Here is a 20,579-nt window from a genome sequence, read left to right as displayed (position 1 = left end):
CTCTCTCCTGGGAGATGTTATAGTCACATTCCGATAACTTATGAACTTAATTTGTTTCTTTGTCGTGTTTTATTTCATATTTAGGTTTTTGTTTCTTGTTTCTTTGTGCCATTTGACCATTTCTAGCTCATTTTGGATACAGTCTGACTTAGTTTCCTGATTCAACCTAATTAACTCATAAACAGCCTTCGTTTACTCACTGTCAGCCCTGTTTCCAGCCAATGCTCTGGCAACTTCTTCCCAGCGAGGTCCGTGCGGGTTCTTGTTCATGCTTGGTGTGATAGTTTTACTCTAGTTTTACTCTTTGAGAAATCCATAAGTGCATGTATGTATTTTGATCATACTCATCCCCGCCCTAATTCTCACCACCCCTCCTCCTCACTCCCTCCTGCCTTTACCTCCTTTTTTAAAATAATCTACCAAGTCCAACTATGCTGCCCATAGAATTCTGGTTGTGGGACCACAACTGGTGCTTCCTCCCCCTGAAGCTATCAGCTGTTGGTAGCTTCTTGTTAGGCAGGGAGGGAGTTCATGAGCCTCTCCCCAGTCTACATGGGGATTCAAACTGAATTGGTCTTGTACAGGAGGTCTGTGAGATCATGAATGGTCCTGTTGGGTCCAGAAGACAATTTCACTCTGGGTCTCCCTGGCCTCTGACTTCTATAATTTTTCTTTCTCCTCTTCTGAAATGGTCCCTCAGCCTTGGGTGGACAGGAATATAGCTGTCCCACTGACTGTGATGTTTTTCTGTGCCAACTGCCGTCCACTGCACAAAGAAACTTCTGAGATGTGGCCTGAGAGCTATAGGGATGTGCGGGTGAGGAGATAGGAATTTAATTGGCAGTTTGATGGTATGTCCACCTAGGAAAACCATAGTAGGGGTTCTCCACCAGGGCCTATAAGTTCTGAGGCCATGGCCTCTTAAGAGTTACAGTATGACACGTGTCTCCTGCTGCAGAACAGGCCTGGAATCCAATTACAAACTGGTCGGTTCCTCCTGCGGTGTTCACGCCCCCATAGACAGTTCTTGCTGTCGCTTTGTTTTGCTGCTGCTGTTGTTTTAAGCTCAGCTGCACTCATTTGGTTGAATTATTTGGAATGTAGGTCAAATAAAGCTTATATCTAAAAGATTGTTGAAATGTTTCTCCTTTTTCCAGATAAAAATGTCTCCCTCGTATCATCAGTCCAAAGGGGACCCTCCTGCCCGGAAGGTGAGTCTTCAAATCAAATGGTCCGCAGAACTACCTCCTCCTGCATGGCCCCCTCTGTGGTCAGCCTTCTCTGCATAGCCCTGGTGTTTACTTACGTTAATATTCTCTGGCCTCTTCTGACTGGATGCTTTGATATGATGCCAGGATTCCTTACCCCTTCCTAGAGCACACATGTGGGATTTCAGGCCCAGCAACCCCCTCACATCTAAGACTATAGCATCGTGGAGTCAGCACCCACAGTCCACCAGGGCTGGCACCCACCAGGGCTGGCATCCACCAGGGCTGGCATCCACCAGTGCTGGCATCTACCAGGGCTGGCACCCACCAGGGCTGCATCCACCAGGGCTGGCACCCTCATGTCCGAGGGCAGAAGCCAATGAAGCAATATTCTGAGGGAATGCTGCCTGGTCTCCTTAGTGACATATTTTCTTTCCAGATAGCCATGCCCCAAATAAACCATCTAGAGATACTGCTTTTCAGCACATGCCACACAGAGGGTGGTCGGTAGATACAGGACGAGGCCTGTCTTCTGTGCCACTATTCCTCCCTGTAGACCCTGATGGGCTGTGAGTCTTGGACCCAAACCATGCTGAAGGGACAGTAAGAGACCCACTGCAGCCCCTTCTCTATCCCGCTGCAGCTGTTGGCTGAGAGTTGTGGGTAACCTGGCCTTCTGATGCCTTCCTTTACCACTGTTCCTTCTCTGGTAGCCGAGGTGTTTTATTTTGGTTTGCTCCCCCCACCCTTAAAAAATTCTAGCCAGCGTTGAAGTCAGCAAAGTATTTGTGAAATGAAAGTGACATCTTGCTGCTCTGTTTACTAACTGCAAGTTTCAGCTTCAAAGCAGGGTGACACACTCGATTCCTTTTGCTCTGCCCACAAACCCTGACATTTTCAAATAGAAAAAAGATAGAAACAAGATAGAACATCTGAAAAGTCCTGAAATGTGTTTTGCAGGAATAGCTCTGAGCTCTATCAAAGCATCATGGTGGGCAAGACCAAGGGGTGTCGTGTGACTCCTCAAAGCCACCCCACGCTGTGAGCAGTTAGTTGGCTTTGCATCACTACAGTGAAACGCTGCTTACAGTCATTCGGGGGTTTGGTGTCCTTGAAGCTTTGTGGGTGTGGGCCGTAAGAGAAAGTGACTGGTTGAGGCAGGAGCACATTTGAAACGTAGCATGAGCAGAAAGCAGAGAGAGGATGAAATCAGGGTGCCACAGTTCCCAGGGACTCAAGGACCTCCTGTTGGGCCTCTTCCCAAACTCCCATAGCAGCTCCTAGCACAGCTATCAGGACCTCAATGAACCCTTGGGTACAGTCATCAGCCAGCCATATTAGTCTCATTAGTAAACATGAAAGAATTAGAATTGGTTTGTAGAAGCTCTTGAATGGTAGCCATGCAACACACTTCCAACAGAATGATTAAACACATAGGCTTAAGGTATGGCCGGACTTAAACTCAAAAGCCCTGAAAAGGTGGCCTCTGTTTCTCCTTCCTGTGTAAGATAGTGATGATCTTAGAATTTCCCTAAAAAACAAATGAACGACTTGTGTAAGCGTGTAATGCATTAGCACATACTTAGCTGTGGTCAGCACCGCCATTTAACATGGGCCTTTTTAGTCAGCCATGTTGCTTACGTGTTGTTAGTCGATCAGCAAGGACTTCCGTGTGCTAGACACAGAGCTGAGCACTAGACTAGAGATTCTCTGTTTTCGGTAATCTCAGCACTGCGCGGTGATCTCACTATTACTGTCTGGCTTGGTGATGCCAGGTAAAGGTAGGATGCTCTGCCAGCACCGAGAAGGGGTCTTGTTTTAAGATGGCTGATCAGCCTGGTGCAGCCTTATGTCCTTTGTGATTGTAAGTACAATGAAGGACCTTGAGGAACAGTTAACTGCCCCTCTAACAGCCTCGCTTCATGTTGTAGTGAAAGTAAATTCAGCCACGAAGCTGAGAACTCATTAAATAAACACCCATTCAGAAGTAGATTAATGCAACCTATTTTCAGACTTTGCAGTGCCTCGGCTCTGAGATTCAGATATCTGACTACCATTAGAAAAGGGGCGCCACCACAAAAGCAGGGGTCCGTTACTCTTCTAATCCACTTCATCTGAAGAAGCTTCTGGCCAAGGTGTGGTAGCATCTTTAATGCCAGCACTCAAGAGGCAGAGGCAGATGGGTCTTTATGAGTTCGAGTCTAACCTGGTCTATATAGTGAGTTTCAGACCAGTCCAGGATGCATTGTGTCAAAGTGAGAAAAAAAAAAAAAACAAACTTCCCAAACCATGGCTGGGTACACATGGCCCTTGGCGTCATTTTTTTTTCTTCCTTTTAGTGATTTATTTTGATAAAAGTTGTCAAGTTGTACACTTATTCCTTCCCCATGCAAGAGTGGGTACAACTTCTCAAGTATCCTTCCTTACCTACAGATCTTGAACAGATTTTATTTTATCAGTGAGAGCCTATTTCCAGTATTTACTGTATTAATTAACAAGCCATTAATTTTTAGCAGTTAAGACTCTTTTGGAAGCTGCAGTCGGGAATTCACATTAAATGGCCACTCCTGGGGTGTGAGCTCTTCCTTAGAGCCAGTCACCACCTGAGTTGAAGCCTAGGTGTACCAGCACACCTCTTTACCACATCATATGTGTGGTGTGGGTGCCTATCCCAGGATGGCAGGGAAGGTTTCCCAGAGGAAAGAGAGCTTGATCTGGCCTGAAATAATAGGGGATATGTCCCAGGAAGACCTGAGTCAGCAAGGCTGGGTGCGGGGGTGGGAGCAGGCTGTATATGTCTTAAATACAAAAGCACAAGAAGGTCTGGGGGAGACTGTGGGGGTCCAGGTCACAGAGCCCCCGTCTGTGGCGGCTTCTTAGTGAAGGAAAGGAATTTCCACCCATGGTCTGTTGAAAGGCAGAACAGCATGGTTGTCAGGGTAGAAAAATGCCCTAACCTGAGGCTGTACGAGTGAAATCTCCCCACCCCTTGGAAACTCTCTAATGTCCCCCAAGTCTCAGTTATTTGTCATTTGAGCACATAGCACCTGAACTTACCTGTTAAGGAATGTCACTCATCAGACTGCGTGCCTCCTGAGGGTAGGACTGACTTTGTGTCTGATCTTACAAGGATAAGGACCGAGCAGGCACTCGATTGTTGTCCAAACTGTGGTCAAATAAACGAGAGGTCTGTGGAAGAGATCCCTCAGGGTATGGGTTGTACGTAGAAAATGAGTGGGGGAAGGAAGTGTGTGGCCCTGACAACCAGAGGAAGAAGAGCCAAACATTGTTGCTAGCCGAGGCTCCTGTCTCCAGAATAATCTACAGTATACGAAGGGAAGGTTCTCTGAGGAGCAGTGTGAAACTTAACGTGTGGGCATGTGTGTGTGTAGGCATGTGTGTGTAGACATGCATGTGGGCATGCGTGTAGGTATGTATGTGTGTGTGTGTGCATGTGTGTGTCCATTACATACATCCTCGTTGGTCCTTGACTATAGTCCCTCTCCCAAAGATCCTCTGTCAGATGAAAATGGCCATCATGTCTGGCAAACAGTGGCTGACAAAGTGACATGTGTAAGAGACACAAAGGAAGAAGCTGAATGTATCTGCTGCAGAGTCTCTTAAACTCTGTGACTGAAGGGCGTACTCATGGACTCCCCATTAGACCTGCCGAGAGTCGGTTCAGTCAGGAGGAGGGAGGAGCAATGCTTTTTATCCTGGTCTCCTGCGTTGGAACTCCTGCTCTCCAGACACTGCCGACCGGCTGCCAGCTCACCTGCTCCCTGATATACCCTTTAAAAACACCTTTATTGATTTCTCAGTGTGTTTAGGGTTTTTGTTTTGTCTTAGCTTTAAATTTTTTTTTCAAGAAGCATGCTTTGTGTTGCTTTTGGGCTTACTGTTTGTATCTTTGCTTTTCTGGTTCAGTTTCTGATTTAAACCAGCTAATTCCAGTTGTATCGGTCAGGTTTGTTATACGTGCTGTGTGCATTGCGTGCGTGTCATACCCTTTAGAATTGGTTGTGAGAAGATGTGAAAACAGGCATTTATTTAGTATTTTACGGTTACACAGTTACCTTTCCCGGTTCTCCTTGTTTACGTGCATTTGAAATTTCTAAAATGATTTTCACTCTGAAGAGCCCGCTTAGCCCCTCTTGTCAGAGACGTAGGCAGGCGTGGGCATTAGTACTGAGTACCTTGTGGGGATCAGAGAACGGCTAACCTCCAGGAGTTGGTTCTCTCCTTCCACCCTGGGTTCCAGATCCACTCAGGAGGTCGGGACCTTGAGACAACACTCTAACGGCCGAGCCACGTCTGCAGGCCTCCGAGGTTTCGATTGATCTAGGAAAGCCCTTACTTCACATCCACTTTTAGAAGACAGCTTTGCTAGATGTAGGCATCTCAGCTGCTAGGTGTTTTTTTGAAGGTTTTGAATGTTACCTCCCGGGCTCCTGGCCACCATTGTTGCTGCCGTCAATCTTAGGGCTCATCCCATTTACCCCCTAGAAATGACTAGTGCTTTCCACTTTGTCTTTTACTTTCCAAGCTTGTGGCTCCGTTTTATCGTTTTATGGTATCGTTCATTCATATCCTGCTCAGAGTCCATTGAGCTGACTGAATGTGAACATTACTACTTTTCAGTGAACTTGGAAATTCTGAGGTACAGTTGTTCAAGTGTTTTCTTCTCTTTCCCCTCCCTGCTGCTGGGTCTCACTAGCTGCGCCGTGCTTCTGGGACTATACATCCCTCCAAAGCTGCTTCCTGCTCTTCTCTCTGTGCTTTTCACTTTGTGCAATCTTTTAAAATAAGATTTATTTTATGTTCATGACTGTGGGGGCTCAGAGGGTGGATATGTGCATGTGCGTGCAGGTATCCAGAGAGGCCAGAAGAGGGCGTCTGATCCCCAGTGCCGGTCCTTTGCAAGAGCAGCGGCTGCTTTTATCTACCCAGAGCGTCTGTCCAGCCACAGCTCCTGTCCAGCCACAGCTCTCACATGCTCACAGTTTTCTGCTGGTCTCTGTTAACTGATTCTTTTACCTGTTCAGGTTCTCCTTAGGTGCATGCTAATGAATTCTCTATTTCTGTTCCAGGGTTAACTCCCAAGTTTTCACTTAGCTTCTGTATATATGTTTCTTTGTTGGCGTTCTCCACGGGCCATGGCAGGCATCACACCGTCCTGTGTTTTCTTATCTCCTGCTCCCCTGACGTCATGAGCACATATATCCGGACTGCTTTGAAGCTGGATGTGAGATCTGGGGCCCAGCTCCTCTTGTGTTTGGTTGCAGCCGTTTCTTTGGTTAATGCTTTCCTATGTGTGCACACCTTGTGGTTTGTAGTGGGATCTGAACATTTGAGAATGGTGTACTTGCCCATCTGCCCCCGGGGCTCACTACTATTTTATTATGTTCTGGTGATGGGTTGGGATAATTTAGTAAAGCTTATTTTCCTCCACTGTTAATGGCGTGACTTACTCTCCCAGAAAGGTAGCCAGACGCAGCTGTGTCTTTCTACAGTGTCACAATGTATCAAATAGCACTAACTTCACAGCCTACATTTCATTTGCTAAGTAGTTTTGATTTCTCTTTTTAGCCAGCTGTTGGTAAAGCCAGACTTTTACATTTCCATCTTAATTATTAATATTAACGGTCAGGTCTGTATTCAACATCACATGATTGGCAGATGTGTGCCTCACAGAATGGCTACAGACGAATCAAAGAGACCAAGAGGCTTGAATGGAAATAGAGGTGGAGAGCCAGTGCAGACCCACACAGGGCTACAGAGCAGGCTGCAGGGGAAGAGCTAAGCTGAGGCCCCAGGACAGTTGGGAGTTCTCTGTCCTGTTGGCGAATTCCTTACCTTACACACTGGGTGGTCAAATGGCAGGTAAGGGGGTCCATCACTGTCAGTGTTAGATGTGGGGTCTGTAAAGGAGAGCGCACTAGAAACATCAAACTAGGCTGTTCTGTGGATAGAAAGAAATGTTTATTTGGGGGAAATCAAACTGCCGTGGCTATCTCCAGTGGAGGGGAGCAGGCAGAGAATAGCAAAAGGCAGGGAAAGCGTTGCCAGTTTTAAAGAGACAGGTGATGGGAGGGAGCCTGTAGTGGAACAGGCTGTGAGTTAGAGTAGCGGGCAGGAGGGGTGGCCGGCCAGAAGAGCCAGGGCACTAGCATGGGGACTTTGGTCTGTTAAAGGTTTATATAGTGATGGGGATGCCCTATGCCTGTAGGGGTGGATGAGGGAAGAAAAGGTTTTTCCACGCAAACAGAAACCCACTTGGCAAGGTTCCTGAGGAATGCCAAGTGCAAGCTTTAGTTTATCCTGTTTACCTGGTCAGGGTCCAGCCTGAGCTCAGCCCAGGCTGGCTTTTAGGGCATTGCTAAGGCACTGCCATCTAGGGAGCCTGCTTTGGACCTAAGAGTCCAGGTGAGGACGTTATGCCCTTTGTTGTCCTGGCGTGCTTGGTATTTTATTGGGCCTGACTTTCTGTTATGTTCTTTGTACTTCCCCGTGCCCAGATGTCCCCGTACAGTTAGGTGAGTTTATAGGTAGTGCTTTTCTACTTTTGGGGATGAGCTCTTAGCAGGCTGTGCCTCCTGTGAGGGCTTGGAAAAGTGGTGCTGTGCATGTGTAAGGAAGAGGTACCTGCCTCTGTCTGAGCTCAGAATGGAGCTAAATGCTGCTTTGTGAAATCAAATCCCCAGGAAGCCAGGCACATCCTGAGCACATGGTGCTACACACTGGGGGGTAACAGAGCAGGTAGACCCTGGTCTCCACGTTAAGCTTCTCATACTGCTCCCTAAGGAGGTAGGATACAGTCACCCCGGGATAACCCTGGGGCTGTGGTGGTGCCTGACTTTCTGTTTAATCTCTGGCCACACCATGCCCAGCTGCTTTGTTGAAAAACAATAACCCAGGATGTAAATTGTTCTTCGAACCCAGGGTGTCAACTCTGACTCTTCGTAGGTAACCATTTCTGAAGTCTACGTTATTGCTCTTCCTGCCACTAGAGTCGTCTTTCCCCTCCTCCTCTGTGATGCACCACATCTCAAGTCGCTCTCCTTTTACCTTCCACAACTCCTGTGGTCCTCAGAGCCTGGGCTCAGACATCTCTAAGCTTGACCGCAATGACGCAGCTCTCTTTAAAAGAGAGCAGAAACGGTCAGTGTACAAACCCACTTTTATCCCTGGGAAAAGCTTATACTCCCAAATCTCTGGTGCTTTGGACAGGGACAGTGCAAAGCTTCTGTGTCACTCATAATCTAGGACTGGGGTGATGCTGGGAGGAGGAGGCTGCGGCCTCTGGTCCAACTGTTAGAAATAATCTCAGGGGCCCAGAGAGGAGACCACCCCAACTGCAGTGTCTCTGTAAGGCAGAACATTCCTTCTGAGCAGAAGGTGCTTGATTCACACAAACAGAAGAGTGACTGGTTTTATTCTAAGAGAGGTGGTGACTGTGCCCCTTCCCCATTGGCTAGGGTCCAACCTCACAGTCATTCACAATTGGCTAGATTGATAGACAGACAGACAAACAGACAGAGAAAAAAGATGAGGGGGTGGTGGGGCTCAAGAGTTGGAGGACATTTATTTAATGTATGTAGATGTATTGTCTGCATGTATGCCTTTATACCAACCACATCCATACCTTGTGTCCTCAGAGGCTAAATGAGGGCACCAGATCCTCTGGAACTGGAGTTGAACAATTGTGGACTGCCATGGTCCCAGGTCCCCTGCAAGAACTGCCATGTTCCTAACTAATCATCGACCCCCCACCCACCCACCCCGCAGTTGGCTAACTTTAAAAGAATTTGGAGGGGGGGGCAGATTGTCACAAAAGAAAAGAAACTGGGAAAGGGAGGGAGGGGTTGGCCACTTAAGTTCCAAGAATACAGCAGGGCCTCTACGTAAAACAAACGGTACAGATAAGGGAGATTAAAACATTTGCATGAAGGTTTTACAACTTGGGAGAAAAAAGATTTGTACTTCTTGCCTTAAATGAAAGTTTTGGAATGTTTGACAGAAAGGATTAATACCCCATGTCCATTTTGCTTTCGGCTTGTCTCTTCTGGCATAGAACTGCCCTACACGGCACAGACATGGGAGAGGGCAGCACACAGCCTCACAGATAGAAGTACTGCCATCCTGTGAGCTCAGGGAACCCTCAGCACTCGGGCGAGCGCATCTAGACTGAGCCCAGACAATGGGAAGCAGGACAAAATCTGCCTCTTCCACAGCATCCTGGGGCTCTGAGAGGCAGTGTCTGCACTGGAGTCCTCTCTGCTGGGCTGTGATGTTGGAGAGGAAGAGTCTTGGTTCAGACCCCAGACACTTGCTATTGGCATGGATTCATAGATTTCTTTTTTCTTCAAATAATTGTTTTTTCTTTTGCCATTCTTCACTTAGGTCTATTTCTAGAACCTTTATATGATGTTTTTGGTTTGGTTAGGTTTGATTTTAACGCATTTCCAGGTTTCGATTGAGAACAGAATGTGTGGAGCTCTTAGGGGTGGCATGTGGGAAATGAGCCACTCATCTCTCCTGTCCTCCTTGGGAAGCCCTAACTAAGAGCTGTCTTTCTGATGGTGGGCATGTCCTCAACAGAAAACCATTGTGTCTTTACATTGTGTCAGCAAGTGAATACTGAATGCAAGGTGTAATTGTTCAATGATGGCTTTATTATTAAATCCATCTACCTCGGTAGCCTGGCCAGTCTTAATTACTATTTAATTATTAACTCTCAAATCACACAGTATACAGTATGTATATGTCTCGCTCCCAGTGTGTGTGTGTGTGTGTGTGTGTGTGTGTGTGTGTGTCTGTGTGTGTGTCTGTGTGTGTGTCTGTGTGTCTTGTATGTGTTACAGAGTGAATACAAATTAAAGATGCTCTCACAGAGTGAGGAGGCCGTAGCAGTGAGCTGAGGAAGTCTGGATAGATACAAACTATCAATCCAGTGCTGAGAGGCAGCCGCTGGAGTCAGGTTCCAGAGCAAAGCTGCAGAGTGTGATTGCAAAGGGAACAGGCCACGCTAGGCGAGGTCCAGATGGGCACATAGGTGGGCAAACGCTGGGGAGTAGGCTGCATTAACAATGGGGACCAGTCGAATCTAGGAACCCTGGGTCCTTAATGCACACACCTGGGATTAGAGGATCCATTGGGATTGGGGCCATGGTATTATACTTTTAGGCATCCATAGATTTATGGGTACAGGTGAGGGAATTATACATTTTCCTCAATCTGGTGACTCCAATAAATTCTCGAGCCTGGTCTTCTCAAGAGAATTTCAGTATGTTCATGTGCCCCCACAATTTCAATTCATATTCATTCATTCTCTCTCTATTTTTATATTTACAATTATTTTAATTTTATTTAATCTTTTTAAATTATTTATTTATTTATTTTTACACTCCAGAGTTATTCCCCTCCCAGTCCACCCCCAACTGATCCACATCCCATACCTCCTCCCCAACCCTGTCTCCACAAGGATGTCCCCACCCCACCCCACTCACCCCACCAGACCTCTAAACTTCCTGGGACCTCCAGTCTCTTGAGGGTTAGGGTCATCTTCTCTGACTGAACCCAGAACCGGAAGTCCTCTGCTGTGTATGTATTGGGGCCTCATATGAGCTGGTGTATGCTGCTTGGTTGGTAGTCCAGTGTCTGAGAGATCTCAGGGGTCCAGGTTAATTGAGACTGCTGGTCCTCCTACAGGGTCGCTCTCCTCCTCAGCTTCCCCCTAATTCAACTGCAGGGGTCAGCAACTTCTGTTCATTGGTTGGGTGCACATATCTGCATCTGACTCTTTCAGCTGCTTGTTGGGTCTTTTGGAGGGCAGTCATGGTAGGTCCCTTTTTGTGAATGCCCCATAGCCTCAGTAGTAGTGTCAGGTCTTGGAGCTTCCCCTTGAGCTGGATCTCCCTTTGGACCTGTTGCTGGACCTTCTTTTCCTCAGGCTCTTTTCCATTTCTATCCCTGCATTTCTTTCAGACAGGAAGAACTATGGATCAGAGCTCTGACTGTGGAGTAGCAACCCCATCCCTCACTTGATGCCATGTCTTTCTGCTGGAGGTGGGCTCTACAAGTTCTCTCTCCCCACTGTAGGGCACTTCATCTAGGATCCCCGCTTTGAGTCCTAAGGGTCTCTCACTTCCCAGGTCTCTGGTACATAATAGAGCGTCTCTCCTGAGGTTGCCTGTTTCCATTATATCTGCTGGTCCTCGGGGCTCCAGTCCTTTTCCCCCACCCAATACCAGATCACGTTCCCCTCTCCCCCTTCCCCGTCCCCTTTCCCTCTTAAGCCCCTCCCTCCCTCCCCCACTGTGGTTGCTTTCTTCTCCCTCCCAAGTGGGACCGAGGTGTCCTCACTTGGGCCCTTCAACTTGTTGACCTTTCTGAGTTCTGTGGACTGTGTCTCGGGTATTCTGTATTTGGGGGCGGGGCTGATATCCACCTAGTGAGAATATACTGTGCACGTCCTTTTGGGTCTGAGTTACCTCACTCAGGATGATTTTTTTTTAGTTCCATCCATTTGCCTGCAAAACTTAGATGTCCTCGTTCTTAATAACTGAGTAGTATTCCATTGTATAAATGAACCACATTTTCTGTATCCATTCTTCTGTCATGAAACATCTGGGCTGTTTCCAGCTTCTGGTTATCACAAATAAGGCCACTATGAACATAGTGGGACGTCTGCCCCTGTGGCATGGTGGGACATCTTTTGGGTATATTCCCAAGAGTGGTATTGCTAGTCTTTAGGTAGAGCTCTTTCTAATTTTCTGAGGAAATGCCAAATTGATTTCCAGAGTGGTATTGTGTGGGGTTCAATGTGTGTTTTAAACTTTAGTAAAGTTTGTTTTATGAATGTGGGTGCCCTTGCACTTGGAGCATAGATGTTCAGAATTGAGGCTTTCTCTTGGTGGATTTTCCCTTTAATGAATATGAAGTGCCTTTCCTTGTCACACTTGGTAACTTTGGGTTGAAAGTCTATTTTATTGGATATTAGGATGGCGACTCCAGCTTGTTTCTTGGGACCATTTGCTTGGAAGACTTTTTTTCCATCCTTTTACTCAGAGATAGTGTCTATCTTTGTTATTGAGGTGTGTTTCTTGTATGCAGCAAAATGCCGGATCTTGTTTGCATGTCCAATCTGTTAGCTTATGTCTTTTTATAGGTGAGATGAGTCTGTTAATATTGAGAGATATTAAAGACAGATGACTGTTTGTTCCTGCTATGTTTGTTTTTGTAGGTGGCTTTATGTGCTTGTGGTTTTTTCCTTTCGACTTTGTTGTGAGATGATTAATATCTTGCCTTTTCTTTGGTGTAGGTATCTTCCTTGTACTGGAGTTTTTATTCTAGGATCCTCTGTAGGGCTGGATTGGTAGATAGATACTGTTTGAATTTGGCTTTGTCCTGGAATATCTTGGTTTCTCCATCTATGTTGATTGAGAGCTTTGCTGGATATAGCAGCACGTACTGGCATTTGTGTTCTCTTACGGTCTGCATGACATCTGACCAGGCTCTTCTAGCTTTCACAGTCTCTGTTAAGAAGTCTGGTGTAATTTTGATAGGCTTCTTCTGTGGTGCCAACCATCTCCTCCACACTTGGCCATGCTCTTGTTGCCTTCAGAGTCTTTCTCTCTCTTTCTCTGAAAGTGTCTTCACTCACTGCTGCCTTCTGGCCTTACAACTCCTCAGTAGCTCTCAAATGTTAATTCTATTTTTATGGTTTTCATTCCTTTATTGACATATTTATGATATAGTTTATTAATTCCACCTTTCTTTTAAATCTTCAAACATATTTGTAAAATAAATACTTTAAGTTCTTTGGTATGGAGAGATGGCTTAGTGGGTAAAGATATATCAGGCTTGGGACAAATGCACTGACTCACTGAGACATCTCAGTAGCCCTCCTACAAAGTCACAGGCCTCCTTTTCTCCATACATTCTTCATGTGATTGACCCCCATGCCACCCCCACCCCACACATGTCCCCCTCCCTCCCCCTGCATCTCCCTGTCCCTTTTGTCCTCAAGCCTGACCACCGTGTCCTATGCAATGGAAAGAAAGAACCGATGTCTCTGACTGACACCGAGAATGTGCGCTCGCTCTCTCTCTCCCTCCCTCTCCCTCTCCCTCTCCCTCTCCCTCTCCCTCTCCCTCCCTCTCTCTCTTTCTCTTTCTTTCTCTCTCTCCCTCCCTCCCTCTCTCTCTCTCTCTCTCTCTCTCTCTCTCTCTCTCACACACACACACACACACACATGCACACACACAAATATATTTTAAAATTTTAAGGTATTTAAAAAAAATTTTTTTCCTGAGACAGGTTTCTCTGTGTCCTGGCTGTCCTAGAACTCACTCTATAGACCAGACTGACCTCGAACTCACAGAGATCCACCTGCCTCTGCCTCCCGAGTGCTGGGATTAGAGGTTTGCACCTCTGCTGACCAGCCGTAAAAATTTTCCAATTCTCTGTGTGTTAGTTCCAGCACCTTTGGGTGTTGCTGTCGCTGTTCTTGGATGTGGGCCACAGTTCCTGCTCCTCCTGTCCTGGGTCGTGTGCAGTGTCGTTGAGCATCTGGATTTCATTGTCTCCTTTTAGTGGCGTTTGAGTTTGCCTGTCTGTCAATCTTTTTCTTTTCTTTTCTCTCTCTCTTCCTTTCTTTCTTTCTTTCTTCCTTTCTTTCTTTCTAAGACTTTGCTCTCGGCTGTTTCAGGAATAGATGTAAAGTATCCCAGATCCTAGACATAGCTCAGGGCTGGGCTTTTGCTTTCCACATCAGAATCCACAGTCTTTCCAGTCTGGCACTAGTGTCCCCTTCTCTTCTGGTGCTTCACAGCATCTGGAGTTTTCATGTGCCTTTCAGACCTCCAAGCAGCATTTTCTGCCAGGCCTCTAGCGTCTAGCCTACACAAGTGTCTTAGTTTTACTGCTGTGAAGAGACACCATAACCAAGACAACTCTTATGAAGACTAACAATTATTAGGGACTGGCTCACAGTTTCAGAGGTTCAATCCATTATCATCATAACAGGAAGCATGGCAGCAGGCAGGCAGACATGGTGCTGAAGGAGCTGAGAGTTCTACATTTTGATCCAAAGGCAGCCAGGAGGAGACTGTGTTCTGTAGGCAGCCAAGAGAAGGTTATCTTAGGCACTGGGCAGAGCCTGAGCATAGGAGACCTCAAAGCCCATCTACACAGTGGCACACTTCCTCCAATAAGGCCACACCTCCTAATGGTGCCACTCCCTGTGGCCAAGCATTCAAGCATGTGAATCTATGGGAGCCAAACCTATTCAAACCACCACAGTAAGTGAATTAAGTATGAAGCCCTGTATTGATTTCCAGAACTCAGCTCATCTTTCCTGTCTTCCAAATTCTCCCCACTGCTGGTGCCAAACTCCTGGTTCCCTCTGTTTTATTTTGTTTACTTCTTTTCATTTGTTTGTTTGCTTGGGGGTGGGCACTCACTTCTTGCCTTCATCCCAACCCCCGAGTCTTACAGAAAGAGTCCAGACGTGGTTGACTCTTCCATGGTGCCACTAAGTTCCTGCTAAGAATAACTGTAGCACAGCCTCTTGATGAGACTGACCTTTGACTTGTGATCGGATCATTACCTTGATTTTGCTATAGTTTTAGTCACTGTTCTGTTGTCATGAAGAGACACCATGTCCGTGGCAACGCTTATAAAAGGAATATTTAATTGGTGGCTCCATTACAGTCGCAGAGGTTAGTCCACTATCAAGACAGGAGTATGGTGGTATGCATGGTGCTAGGGAAGTAGTTGAGAGCTACATCCTGGTCTGTAGGCAGAGAGAGGGTGCCTGGGCTGAGCACAGGCCTTTGAAACCTTAAAGCCCACCCCCAGTGACATACTGCCTCTAACAAGGCACACCTCCTAATCCTTTCAAAAGTGACCTGTAGACAAACAGAGACAGAGGGGGCAGGGGCTGAGCCTGGCATGAGCTTTGAAATCTCAAAGCCCCAGTGACACTTCCTCCAAAGGGCCACACCTCCTAATCCTTCTCAAGTAGTTCCACTCCCTCGTGACTAAGGATTGCAATACAGGAGCCAGTGGGGGCCATTAATATCCAAACCACCACACTAATTTTAGATCTAAACCCATTACTCTGGTTCTTCTCCTGTACTTGTTCTGGGCCTCTACTCCTAGGCATGTTTGGTTCTGATGGGCAGGAATATTAGAGCTAAACGTGGTCTAGAACTCAGGGCCCTGATAAAACAATCATGAAGGGTTCAGCACCGCAGGGAGTTCTGCCCAGTCACAGTCCTCAGCAGCCCATCAGGATAACTGACATTTTCCTAAGTGCAAACAATCAGCGAAGTGATTATGTATATGAGAATAAAGTCTTTCCCTACTTTAAGTCAGGTTTTTTTTTTTTTTTTTTTTTTTTTTGGTAAAACCAAACATTTGTCCAGTGATGAAAATGAAGGGTTTTGACTAGCAGAACAATGCCATCCTCTAAAATGACTTCTCTGTAACTCTGCTTCCTATAAAAAGAAATCTTAATAGGTTTTTCAAAAATGTCCCTGACGGAAACAGACAGCGGTTATGGAAAGACCATAATATACCTCGTGGCAAAATGTCTAATCTTCTTAGGACAGTGCCCTGGGGTCCCAGCCCCACCGTGGGACTGGTGAGTCCCCTGCCTCTGGTGCCCTTTTCCTTTCAGTTACAGTGATGGTGACACTAGTCAGTGAGTATTGCCTGCATAGTAGAGAGGTGACGCCCCACTCCTAGGAAGCAGCCGTGCCAGCACTCCTTAATGTCAGGATGATGGGCAGGCTTCAGTGAATTTGACCAAAATGCTACACTGCATGTCTGAACCTTCCCAGCACACTCTGAGGTTGTCAAATCAGCTTTAGAAATCCACTCTGGGGTGACAGGTTCCGGTGGGTTAGTTCCCCAGGTGTTGTCTTTCACGGTAGGCTAGGCAATGAGCAGCCAAGCATGTGTGCGAGTGCCACATGGGCCTCAGAGACACCACGCTAATTCAGGGACATTCTGTGTGTGAAGGAGCGTGCACAAAATGGTTAGATAAAACAACACACACACAATACTCGTAAGCTGAGTAGCAGAGCAGGTCTGCGGGCCCAGCCCTGGGAAGGCAACGACAGGTGGATCCCTGAAGCTGGCTACTCAGCCAGTTGGTGAGCTCCAGGTTCGGTAAGAGACTCCGGCGTCTCTTGAAGATGTGAAGAGAAGAGAGAATGACAGACCTCACATGAATACCAGGCCTCCACACACCACTTCACATAGCAACACTCGTGCTCCCTGTTGTAATCAACACCATTTAGTGATACCGGCTCTCGGTGATCAGGAAGACACCTGGCAGGAGCCATCTCAGCACCCGTAGCAAATTGGGCAGCTGGGTTTGCCTGTGGGGAACTCCTGACACCTAGTAACTTCATGTCTACCATTGATGTGATTTAATGGCCCACCCTGTCAGGTACAAACAGTACTTTAGCATATCCAAACTTCTGTGTCCTACCATGTACAGACAGTAAGTCCTTCCTCCCTGGGCTGCCACTGTTTGCTTAAACATGGAGATATCTGACCGGAGACCAAGAGCTCTGGACAACAGGAAGCCTGTGTCTCCTGCCTCCCCCTCCCTTGCCTTTGCCCCAACTGCAGCTTGGGAAGCAACTACTAAGACATTCCTCACGCTTCACAGATAAGGTGACAGCCATCGAGAAGGCAGCACAACTGCCCAGTGTCACTCATGTGCAGTGTGAGAGCCAGGTCAGAGCCTGCCCTGTGCTGCAGAAGGCAGTGTTAGCACCAGTGTGCGCACACAGCTGTCTTTATGTGAGGCGTGGGGCTCCTCTGTGAAGTTTGCTTGGTTCTTCACAATGACCTGCTTCCCTCCCAGCTAGCCTTCTCTCACCTCCTCTCGTGAAGGCCTGATTGGAGGATAAACTCTACATTCCAGAGCAGATCAGAAAGATTCCCTAGCAGGTCAGAGGCTGCCTGTGTGACTGACCTGGCCAGCCCCTTCCTGCTCTTGACACTACCTTCGTGTCCTCGAAGAGACTTTTCTAATAGGCTTCTTTCAGACTGATACTGGGGCCGTGACAGGCACAACACACCCTGTCTCTGGATTGCCCCCTCTCAGACCTGCGACCCACCACCAGCATGACCCTTAGCACGTTAGTGAACCCCAGGACCTTAGTTTCTTTGACTGTAAAGTGACAGCAACAGAAGCTCCCCGTAGGGTTCCCCGGGGACTGATGAGAAAGTGCATAGGAAAGGATTCCATGCTGCATGGCTGGCACACAGCAGCCACACTGAGCTGCGGCAGTCCTGCCAGCTGTTCTCTTTCCACCTCACAGAAGCAGCAGCCAGCATCACCAGTATCTGCCCATTCTGCTGCGAAAGGCCATTGTGTCAGCATCATCCTGGAGCCCTGATTGCCTCTCTGACATCTTCAGCCTGTCCTGCCCAGCAGCTTAACAGCCTAGCACGTTACTTCATCATCTAATTCCCCATTAGCCTGTGGAGCTTTGAGTCACTGGGACATAAGAGGGCCTGAAGGGTCAGGTATGAGAGCGTAACCACGCCAGACAGTTGGGAAGGGCACGTTCAGTTTGTAGAGCAGGAGCTGCAGATTGCTCCTACCTCCGAGGCCGCTAGCGGGAACTGGCTCGGATGGTAGCGGAAACCTGGCTGAGGCCTGCAGCAGATCACAGTGTTAACAGATTTCAGAGCGGAGTTGAGAACAGGCAGAAGAAAAGCAGACATACAGTTTGTCGCATTCACGCTCCAACAAATCGTGGGGCTGCCCAAGAAAGACATGTCTGTTCATTACACCAAGGATCCAAGGCTCTCCAAGGCACGATAGTGAGACGACAAGTAGGAAATGAAATCTTAGCATCAGGGTTCTGAGCAAGAAGAGAGCAAGCAGGGTGCAGCTGTGTGGAAGGCTTCACAGGCAGGCCCCCCTGGGCTCACATCTCTGGGAGCCTGGCCCTCAGGGCAGTGGTGGCTCACATGGCCGGCTCTGCAGTGAAGCTGGGTGTGCGGCTGACAGAGCTGTAGAGCCTGAATGCCCTGGTTGGTTTTCTTTGTGGGATGTAATTACAGCTCTCGTTCACACCACATCTGTGCGTAGCCCAGCTTTGCAGCATGCTGACACAGGGTCCTCACTCCCCGCAGGGCTCTCACAGATCACCAAGACCTCGCTTTCAGCTGGATTTACTCTAACGCTGAGCATTGCAAGGTCATTCACAGGGCAGCACCATTTCTTCCTCTAAAATGTTCAGCTACAGTTTAATTTCCAGCCCCTAGCAGTAGACTTTGTCACACGGCAAGAAACCTGCTACACCTTGGCGCCAGGCACTCTGCTTGTCTTTGACTGAGAAGTCCCATGACGGGTGGTTTGGGACGGGGACGGGGAAGAGCTGTGTGTTATGGCTTGTCACACTGCCAAGGTTTTGTTGCCCCCATTTTATTTTTAACTTACATTGTGAGGTTTTTTTGAAAAGTTCATATGTGTGTATATATCTCTTCCACCATTCCCTCTCATCCCCCAACTCCCCTCAGATTCATGAGAATTTTATCGTTTTGTTTGTTTATTGTTCCATGTATAAATGCTGCAAATATGCACATGCATGCATGCATGCATAAAACCCATCGAATGCATTTAGTGTCACCTGATACTGTCATTGTACAGGTCTTGTTTAAGCAGCCATGTTGTGTGATTTCTTGGGAACAGCCTTCCTGTAATGTCTAGAAGACACCGTCTTACAGCAGGCCTCATGATTGTTTGACTCTTATAGTCTTTCCAGCCCCTTTTCTGGAATCTTCCTTGAGCCTAAGGTAGCATCATAGATACACAATTAATTGGGTGCTGCTGAGAATGATAGAGTTAGAAGTTATACTGGCTTAGGAAAGCAGCAGTAGGTCACAGGCCCTCCACAGTTGTAGGCGGCTGGCTAGGTCTGTAGTACAAGGCATGAATCCCCTCTTTAAGTAGTCGTTAAATCCAAGGGCCAAAATGGTTAGTCAATCAATAAAATAACTGATAACAAATGTTGGAGAGGATATGGAAAAAGAGACACCCTTCATTCACCACTGGTGGTGTTATAAACTGCTGTAGCCACTGAGGAAATCAGTGTGGTGAATTCATAAACAAACAAACAAATCTCAAAACAGATGTGTTCCTATAGGAAAGGGCTCAACATCCCACTCCAGACACTCGCTCAACCGTGTTCACTGCCGCTCTGTTCACAATAGCCAGGAAGTAGAAACAACTTACTGTCCCTTCAGCTGGGCAACGGGAGTGGGGTACGTATATATTATGAATACTTTCTGTTCAGCTGTAAAGACGTGAGGTCGGCAGGTAAATCATGGAACTGGAAAGTGTTGTACTGAGTAGATACAAACGCCATATACTCTCTCATAGAGATCTAGCTCTGAACCTTTAGATCTGAGTATATGTCATAAGATAACCACAGAAGGCAGCCAGGGGAGGGACCATGGGGGATGTCAAAGGCTGTAGAGATGGGGACGGGCCTGACTGCTAAGGAGACCGACACCTGCACATAGACAAGCAAGGAGGGGGATGCAGCCCTAACCGGCCTGGAATTCCCTGTATAGAGAGACCAGGCTGGCCCCTAGCTCACAGAGGTCACCTGCCTCTGCCTTCTAAAATTAAAGCATGTGCCCCCAAGCATCAGGATAAACACTTTTCAGGGTATTTTGTATCCATTTTTATTTTGTCTTTTGCAACCTCTCTGTTCAGATCTATGGCTCATTTTTTCAACTGAGTTGTCTGGTTTGGTTTAAGGAGGTTTTTGTTCTGTTCTGTTGGACTTTGACTACTTTTTGCGTTCTTATCAGAGGTATAGAAGGCAGAGGGTCTCTCTGACTCTCTGGACCTCCTCTTGTTTCCTTCGCTGTAAAGAAGTGTTTTAGTTTTATAAAGTCCCACTTGTCTATAAAGTCCCACTTGTCGACTCTTGGCCTTAATTACTCAGTGAATGGAGTCCCGTTTAGGAAGTCTTTTCCTGCACCTTTGTGTTGTAGGAGGATTTTAGAATATTGTTTTTGGTTTGCTTTGTCTTTTTCTGTGGAAAAAAATGCTGTAGGGATTCTAGTTGGGTTTGCACTGAGTCTGTGCTTGGGTTTGGTAGAATGGTCATTTCCACAATATCAATTCCTCCAAACAATGAACTAGGGAGGTCTTTCCATTTTCCGGTGTCTTCTCAACCTGTTTCTTCAGAGATGTTAAATTTTTCATTATAGAGAATTTTTTTTGTTACGTTCCTTCCTGGATATTTTAATTTTTGAGGCCAGTGTGAATGGAAGCATGCCCATGACCTTTTCTCTAGACTGCTTGTTACTGTCATATAAAAA

At 47.0% G+C, this 20,579-nt stretch overlaps 1 protein-coding gene across 4 annotated transcripts in view; it reads left to right on the top strand.

The window, feature by feature from the left end:
• Positions 1-20,579, top strand: part of Vps8 (VPS8 subunit of CORVET complex) — a 223,458-nt gene that overhangs the window by 191,412 nt on the left and 11,467 nt on the right. For all 4 annotated transcript variants that reach the window (XM_087575759.1, XM_087575760.1, NM_001427620.1 and 1 more), the window contains 1 exon segment: positions 1,158-1,211. In XM_087575759.1, coding sequence (XP_087431885.1) covers positions 1,158-1,211 — 54 coding nt within the window.

This window comes from Rattus norvegicus, chromosome 11 (assembly GCF_021556685.1).
Source record: "Rattus norvegicus strain SHRSP/BbbUtx chromosome 11, alternate assembly SHRSP_T2T, whole genome shotgun sequence".
In the NCBI taxonomy this organism is placed as follows: Eukaryota; Metazoa; Chordata; class Mammalia; order Rodentia; family Muridae; genus Rattus; species Rattus norvegicus.
Note: the sequence above shows the minus strand (reverse complement) of the source record. Positions and strands in the feature narration are given on the sequence as shown.